The 8824-nt window shown below is 50.5% G+C and overlaps 1 protein-coding gene across 1 annotated transcript in view; it reads right to left on the reverse strand.

Moving 5' to 3' along the window:
- Window positions 1-320: 320 nt before the first annotated feature.
- CCDC42 (coiled-coil domain containing 42) overlaps window positions 321-8824 on the reverse strand; it is a 13853-nt gene continuing 5349 nt past the window's right edge. Inside the window, exons 2-4 of the mRNA XM_073881492.1 lie at window positions 4956-5205; window positions 4679-4837; window positions 321-574 (exon numbers count right to left, since the gene is read on the reverse strand). Coding sequence (XP_073737593.1) covers window positions 497-574; window positions 4679-4837; window positions 4956-5205 — 487 coding nt within the window. The 3' untranslated portion in view covers window positions 321-496. The remainder of the gene's footprint in view (window positions 575-4678; window positions 4838-4955; window positions 5206-8824) is intronic.

The raw sequence follows: 8824 nt of genomic DNA on the forward strand, positions 1-8824 counted from the left end.
ACTCCAACTTGGGAAGCTGCATTCGCAGTTTCTAGTGAGTCTCTGAATCCCCGGTTAGAAACCCCAACTTACAAAAAAAAAATTTTTTTTGAACTGATAGAGGAAAGAAGGGTCCTAGGTACTCACCCCGCTGCTGGCCTCTTTTTGTGTGCAAGTCCAAAGCCTAGGACATGCCAGGCCCGAGATTTGTTTTCGAGTCCCTGGGCTGCCTAAGTGACCAGCTTCAAGAGGGGGTGCTTTTCTCCCCTCAATGGACCGTCTTCCCCATGAACAAACCAAAAAGGGACAGACCTTAGAAACAAACATCTTACAGAATTTAATGTTTTCAGGGACGGGAGGGACTGAGGCCTGAGGCAGGAAAATGGCAGGGTGTTCGCCAGCAGAAAGGCACAGGGGTCCCCAGACAGCTGGACTGGGCTGACGGGACTGCAAGCTCACCAGGAACCCATCTTCTCTCCGTCTCTGTCTCAGAACATTCTGGAACCGCGGCTGCTCCCTAAACCCGGACTTGCTGTTGCTCTTTCTTCCTCACCTCTGCCCAGATGTCCGACAGATCCTGGATAAACTGCTGGATCTAACAAGGCAAGGGGACCCGAGTTAGCCCACCCAGCATCAGGCCACCCCGTCCCCACACGGAGCACGTTGGGGCATAACCTAGAGGGAGTCGCTGTTTCTCTGCGACTGACTTCTTGAAGCATTTAACTTTCCCTTACTTGACAGTTATTCTAGTAGAAGCATCAGGCTTAGCAGACCGGGAGGCACAAACACGGAGCTCCTGGGGGCTGACATGGTGACAGCATGAAGAAGAACGGTGGACAGTCTGATGGATGGGGCAAAGACGAGAGGATGCTGAGCAGACTCGGGCCCTAGAAGCCTCTGGCAGGCGGGGGCCAGCAGTGTTGGGGGAGACGGCTACCCACAATTTAATAGCCTTCAAGGGGGGCATTTACTTGGAACGCAGAACCGATGCCCGTTTTGACAATCCTGAGTCACAAGGGAAGCTTGAGTTCTGTTCACTAGCTTCTGTTTCAAAGAACACGGGCTCCATGTGCCACGTGGGGACCTGGTCTATTGATGCAGCTCTGGGCAAATCAGTTCGTCTTTCTGGGACTCAGCTTCTTCATCTTCAAGAAGGGAAGGGGGAGAATGGGTTGACCTCGATGGCCTCTAAGACCTCAGTTCTAAAATCTCTCCTTTTCGAGAATGTTCCTGGAGCTGGGACTACACAGACCATCCCAAACCCTCAACAACCCTGTCTGCCATGAATACTGTTACTATTATGGATACAATTCCTGTTTTGCAAAAGAGGAAACAAAGAGTCAATGAATTAAAGTCTCTTCCCCAAGGCTACAGAGGAGACAAGCCCAGAATTTTCCATGTTCTGTGTTCTTATAACCAGTCATCACACTCCCCCACAAAAAGGGTTCTGTGGTCAAGTTAGTTTTAGAAATGTTATCTGCTTGGAAAGTCTCAGGGCAGAACCATAGCAAAGACGGTGGAGTCCTGTGTGTAAAGACCATCTAACTTTGCTTCACTGAGAATTTTCCAAATCTATTAGTCCACGACCTCCTTTGATTCCCCCATAGGAAACTTGACCACCTCTTGGGGTCCTAGGATTTGCCAAGAACCATTAGGAAAATGCCACTCCAGAGAGCTCGGGTTTTGTTCAGGGATCATGCTGGACCTTCCAAGACACGGTACCATTGAATTCAAATTCAGCCTTTTGCAAAATCATGCTTCCTAAGTTGTACTGTGGGACCATGCTCCTAAATTCTAGATAAGTGGCTGCCTTCCAGAGCTCGTGCTTGGCTGCGTCATAGGGATGTTTTTGGGAACATCCATGTGCTGGGAGTCTCTGCAGCCTCCTTGGGAAATTTCAATTAGAGTCAAGCACCGGAGAAGGTTTGCTCTGAGCACACCTACGTTTTCTCATTTTGGCACAAGAACTATGTGTTGCTTTTCCTTCTTGTCATCAGGAGGCACAGAACCAACTACTGACCCTCTTGAGCTACTCTCCTTTATACTCCAAGCATCTGCAGTCTGTATTTCTCACTCAGGCCTGGACCTTCGGTTGTGACGTTAATTTTCCCAGATCCTTGTTTTTAATTGTTTCAGGCTAGTTGATCATGTGTATGTCTGTCCATAGGCTCCCGTCCTATGGGGAGGCTGTGGGATATTTTTAAAATAACTTGAGCAGTAGGAAGTGTTCCTATAGAAAGCTCAAAATCGGGAGTGGACAGGCTGGGAGCTAGGGTCTGAGCAGGGAATGCTTGGGTGGGTTGGGGAGCTGGAGATGAACACCGCCTTGCTTTACAACAGCTAACAGAGAGGGGCCTGAGGACCTCCAGGAGTCCCTGAGATCCCTCTGCCAGGGACAGGGGTCTGCAGGGGCAAAGTCCTTTTTCAGTGACACGAAGACATTACTTGTCTTTTTCTGTCATGAGCATACAGTGGCTTTTTATCAGACTGGGGTGTTTCCATGACGTAGGGCTCTATCACAGCAGGTTGAATGCAGAAGCAGAGAGGAGAATCCACCTGTCCTCCATGAAGCCAGACATTAAATGGATTTGTGAAAGTGCGACTTGTCCCACAAAGTATTGTTTCCAAAACGTGTTTTTCATCAAGCATGCCATTGATGTTGATCGGCTTCTTCTTATCACTGAAAAGTGAATTCTTTTTAAGTTTTCTGCTTGAGTTTCTGATACGGTAAGTATCAGTAGACAAAAGCTCTTTGGGGGTCTTCAATCAACTTTAAGAGTATGCAGGTCTCCTGATACCAAAAAGTTTGAGAATCGCTGCTTTGGAACAAACTTTCTTAACAATTTCCTTCATAGTCTTTCAACTGTCAATAATTCTGCTCTACATACTTTGAGCTGCAGGCTGATTGTCCGGTTTGGGGAAATCCCTCTTCTGGGCTGGTCAGTGGGTGAAATCCTTTACATTTCATGAGTTTTACTTTTTTTTTTTAAAGATTTTATTTATTTATTTTACAGAGAGAGACTGTAAGAGAGGGAACACAAGCAGAGGGAGTGGGAGAGGGAGAAGCAGACTCCCCGCCGGGCAGGGAGCCCGATGCGGGACTCGATCCCAGGACCCTGGGACCATGACCTGAGCCAAAGGCAGATGCTTAATGACTGAGCCACCTAGGTGCCCCTATTTTTGTTTTTTAAAAAGATTTATTTATTTATTAGAGAGAGCGTGCACCCGAGTTGGGGGAGGGGCCAAGGGTGAGGGAGGGAGAGAATATCAGACTCCCCACTGAGTGCAGAGCCCCACGCGGGACTCAGTATCATGACCCTGAAATCATGACCTGAACAGAAACCAAGAGCTGGACGCTTAACTGACTGAGCCCCCATGGCGCCCCAAGTTTCATTTTTTTGTTGTTGTTAAATAGGGCAAGTACCTTCCAGTCCATGGCTTTTATTGGCTTGTGTTTCATATTCATTCACCAAACACTTCTTGAGCACCTACTGTGTGCCAGGCACTGTTCTAGATACTGAGATACAGTTGGGAACAAGGCAAACAGAACTCCCTGCCTTCTGGAGCTTAAATTCTATTATTTCACGGCAGAGCCCAAGGCTTTTGCCAAAGGAATGAAGAATTAGTCAAGGTTCTCTGTATGGCACGAGAAGCATGGCTAATGCATCTGCCCTCACGGAGTTACCCCAACTGTGGGATATGTGCATCTGTGGTCAGAAGTGAGATGATTTTGGGGTAGTGCATGCACATGGCATTGAACAGCTTTGAATCACGCAGTGAGAAGGGTATTTCCTTTCCAATTTCCTTTCAGTTACTTTATTTTTTTAAAAGTTTTACTTATTGGGGCACCTGGGTGGCTCAGTCGTTAAGCGTCTGCCTTCGGCTCAGGTCATGATCCCTGGGTCCTGGGATCGAGCCCCGCATCGGGCTCCCTGCTCCGCGGGAAGCGTGCTTCTCCCTCTCCACTCCCCCTGCTTGTGTTCCCTTTCTCACTGTGTCTCTCTCTGTCAAATAAATAAATAAAATCTTAAAAAAAAGTTTTACTTATTCATTTGAGAGAGAGAGCGAGAGAGCACGCACACACAAGCAGGGGAGGGGGCAGAGGGAGAGGGAAAAGCAGACTCCCCACTGAGCAGGGACCCCCCCCCCACAATCATGACCCGAGCTGAAGGTAGACGTTTAACCAACTGATCCACCCGGGTGCCCCTCCTTTCAGCTATTTCAAAGAGAAACATCAGATTGGTATTAATAAGACCCTAACACTTCCCTAAACTTGCTGATTCCTCCCCCTACCCCCCAACCCCCAATTTTCTCTTTTCCCAAAGAGTGGACCTTGGGCACGAGCCTTCAGCCTCTTTCTAGAATTCAGTAAAACTGTTTTGCACAAGTACTGAGTTCACTAGTGGGTCCCTGCCATTGCCCTTGTGGACTACGACCAATGTTCTGAAGGTGTGGAACCCAGACCAGCACCATCACCTGGGAACTTGTTGAAAAATGGAAATTCATGGGTTCTCATCTCAGACGTACTGAGTCGGACACTCTGGGGCTGGGGCCCAGCAACCCTCCCCAGCCCCCAGGGTGACTCTGATCCTGTTAAATTTGAGAACCAGTTCTGTGGGGTTCATTCTTGCCTCGGACCAATGGACAACCATCTTAGCTCAGTAGACCCAGGGGCCAGGGCCCTTGCGCTGCCTCTTACCATGTCCAGCTGTTTATGCGTGTCCTCCAGGGACACGGTGGTGGTCTCCTTCAGCTGCTTGCTCACGATCTGGAAGAGGTTCAGTGTCGCCATCTTAATGGTGCCAAGCAAGAGGGTCTTCTTGGCGGCAGTGTTCTGGATGTGTGCCCAGCGAGATTCCTGGGGAGGGGGTGGGGCCGGGACGTGAGCAGGTGTGTGCGCGGCCCCGTGTGTGGTCCCTCGCTCACGCCGCGCCCGGAAACCGCCCCCCCGGCCACGCCCCCGCCCCCGCGCTCACCCAGACGATGACGTCGCTGCGGGCGCGGTCAAAGCGCATCTGCAGTCGCGCCAGCTCGTTGTTGTGCTGCAGGATCTCGTCGTCCTTCTCCTCCATGTAGCGCGCCAGCCGCGCTTTGGCGCGCTCGATCTTCTCCTGGCCCTCCTGCGCCGACTGCATCAGGTCCTGGTGCATGCTCACCAGCGTCTTGTAGCGCGCAATCACCTCGTGGATCTCCTCGAACTGCGGCGGGGGCTCCGTCACTACACTGCTGCACCCCCCACCCCACCCCCCGGGCCCAATGGTGGGTGGAGGCCCCCCGCCCTGCCCCGCCTGCCAACCCCTTGCCTAGATGCCTCAGCCTAGCGGGGAGACCCTAGGCCAAGGTCAAAGGGCAGGAGGCCGTAAGGGCGTTGGAGTCCCCTCCTGCTCGCCCTCCTGGGTTGGGGGCACATGCAATTGGAGCTGGGGTCCTGGGTCTGCATGTTGGGATCACCTGGGAGCTTTAAAAAGGACACCTGTCTGGCTCCACCCCTGAGAGAGTCATTTTATTTATGTATTTTTTTAACATTTTTTTTAAGATTTTATTTATTTATTTGAGAGAGAGAGAATGAGAGATAGAGAGCACGAGAGGGAAGAGGGTCAGAGGGAGAAGCAGACTCCCTGCTGAGCAGGGAGCCCGACGCGGGACTCGATCCCGGGACTCCAGGATCGTGACCTCAGCCGAAGGCAGTCGCTTAACCAACTGAGCCACCCAGGCGCCCTATGTATTTATTTTTAAAGGTTTTATGTATGTGTTTGCGAGAGAGTGAGTGAGAGAGCACAAGCAGGGGCAGAGGGAGAGGGAGAAGCAGGCTCCCCGCTGAGCAGGGCTTGATCCCAGGACCCGAGATCGCGTCCCGAGGGGAAGGCAGGTGCTCAACCCGCGGAGCCCCCCAGGCGTCCCCAGTAGATTCATTTAAATAAACAGGTCTGCGGTGGTCCCTGGCACCTGAATTTTGCAAAAAGGTCCCCCAGGTGATTCTAGAGGGTTGCTGGCTGGGACTGGGGGGTTGGAGAGGTGCATTTTGAGAGGTCTCTCAAGGCAATAATTACCCTGTCCAAGAACGAGAACCACTCATAAGCCAGGCAGTATGCTAAATGTGAGGGACAGAGCAGGAGATAATGAAGCCAGACCCTGCTCTTTGGAAGCCTACAACTTGGGCTGGTGTGGAGGGAGGACAGACAGACAAGGAAAGAGTTACAACACGGAGTGATAAGCCCTATCTATGACTGGGGGTGGGGGGTGGGTGGGGCTGGTCAAAGATGTACGGTAATATCTTCAGCATAAGGCTTTCTGGTATTTGTTCACATCTGCTGAGGTCCCCTCTCCAGTGGGGGCTGGAGACGCTACCAGCGGGGCGGGTGGTCTGCCGGGCACAGCTGTCTCCTTCGGCATGGACCTGACCTTGCAGGCCACCCTCTCTCCCTAGAAGTCAGTGTGAACGCTGGCCTCTGCGTCGATAATGACTCTGTGGGGGAGGGCCACCCAAGTCAGCATTAGGGGAGATGGGAACATCCAGGAAAGGTCTCCTCGGGTAAAGGATGGCTGCAATGAGACCAGAGGTAGGAGCAGAAGCCGGCCAGCCCAGGGCAGGTGGGGGAAGGTAAGGACAGATAGAGAGAGTAGCTGCCTACAGACCACGGGTCCGTGTGGCATGTTCAAGGTGCTCACGGGAGCTTAGTATGAATAATAGCCTGCGTTCAAGATGGGGAGGGACAGATCTACCCGGAGGAAGTAACAAAAGTGCCCAGCAGCCCCGGAGGAGGAGCGTGGACTTCCTCCATTAAAGGGTTTTAGGAAGCAGAGAGATAACTTTATGTCTGCGTTTCCGAAAGTTCACCAAGTACACACACGACAGCAGGTGACAGTTAAAGCGAATGGCGCTCCCAGGAGCACCTGTCGAGTACTTGGTGCTGGTGTCCACAGGACGCAGGTACCAACCTGAAGAGGCCCCCGCTGTTTAAAGATGGGACACTTTGCACATCGGTGAGAAAAAGGGCAAAGGATCGACACATACCAGATAATGTCAACAATCCACAAATTCATAACATACTAACAACACGACAGGTCACCTTTGGAGGATGCCAGAGAATCAGTTCATGAATCCGAAAACTGTAATTCAGAATCAAGCACTTAACGAGCTTTTCCCTTAAGACTCACAAAGTCATCAAAGAGCTGATGAAAGGAAGATTCTCCTGATGAAGTCTTTCTTGGTGGTAGTTTCTTAGCTAATACGTGAAGAGACGACAGAACATTTCCGGCACCCTAGAAGGGCCTACCGCCCCCTTTCGGCTCAGTGTCTGCCCCCACTACCAAAGAAACCAGAACTGTGGCTTCTATCACCAAAGATCCACTTCTACCTGTTCTTAAATCTATCAGTGGGATCATACGTATGTCCTCTCTTCTGTCTAGTTTCTTTGGATCAGCATCAGAATGTCTGTGACACTCGAGACACAAACATATCAACCAAATGCCGCACAGGGACCTTGTTGGGACCCTGATTGGAACAAACCAATTGTACACAAAGCATGTGTTGCAACAGTTGGGCAAATTTTAACATTGACTGCAGACTTGATATTAAGGAATTACGATCACATTTTTACCGGGTGTGATAATGGTATTGGCCTCATCTTTGAGAGTCACATACTGAAATACAGATGAGAAAAAAATATCACTTGCTTTGAAATGGCGAAGGTGGGAAGGTCCAGGGGATGATTTGATGAGTCGATGATTGTCAGAATTAGGTGATGAGTAACGGGCATTCAGTAGATGATTCTATTTTTGTATATGTTGGGAAGTTTCCACAATAAAACAATTTTTTTAAAGAAAAAGCATCATTGATCAGAAAAAGCAAGTCACGCAGAGACACGTGCAACACCCTTCATAGTTTAAGGATATGTACTATGTGGCCAAAATAATAACAAGCATAAGCATGAGCAGTTTAAAAATCAGGATGGTGGCTCCCTCCTCAGAGAGGGGGAAAAAGAAGGGGGTTTGGAAGCGGGGGCCCACAAGGGGTTTCAATTAGCAGTAGTGTCTTACTTAAGATGAAAGGACTGGAAGCCAATAGGGGGAAATATTAAGATTTGACAAGGCGCAGTGCATACCTGGGTGCTATTATATATTTCTCTATACTTTTGGGTGTGCTTAAAATATTCTGAAAGACGTAACGGAAGAATGAAAGAGGGAGGAAGAAAGCGGGGCGGGAGATCACGCCGGGAGAGCATGGGACAGGCTGGTGGCCAGGAATAAAGCAGTGTTGAACTCCGGATGAGGTGCACTGGGGGTCTGGATGAAGAAGGGGCAGGGGCCGGATTCCAGAAATACTTAGGAGGCAGAAGAGACCAGATCTGCTGATTGATGGGCCGTGGGGAGGGAGGAGGGGGAGGAGGCGAGGATCAGGCCCCGGTTCTAGCAGGGCTGAGGGTGGGAGGCCACGCCATTCACAGCGCCAGACACGCACAGCGGGAGGACTGGCCTCGGGTGGCAGGAAGCTGATGAGCTGAGCCGAGGATTCCAGACCGTGGGTGTAGGGGCATGAAGCTCAGAGCCAGACACAGGCCAAGCTCCTCGGTTGTAAGACACACTTTTCCCCAGCTCTGAATCTGAGTCCTCTCTTATAATTTATCTGCTGTTTTGATACATAGTCTCCCCCACTCCCCCCCCCACCCCATTATGAAAGAACCATTTATTGTACAATAGGTACCTTAGAATGGAACACATAACAGATTTGGGCTTCACACTTGCATAAGTTAGTTCTGGTACAGGACTTTAGAAATTATCTGGGAATTTGAAAGCTGTCCATCCTTTGTCTCCCCTGGCGCTGCCCTCAGGACACTGACCCACC

The sequence above is a fragment of the Callorhinus ursinus genome, unplaced genomic scaffold, assembly GCF_003265705.2.
Source record: "Callorhinus ursinus isolate GAN/ISIS: 27379988/994484 unplaced genomic scaffold, GSC_fseal_2.0 scaffold43, whole genome shotgun sequence".
NCBI lineage: Eukaryota > Metazoa > Chordata > Mammalia > Carnivora > Otariidae > Callorhinus > Callorhinus ursinus.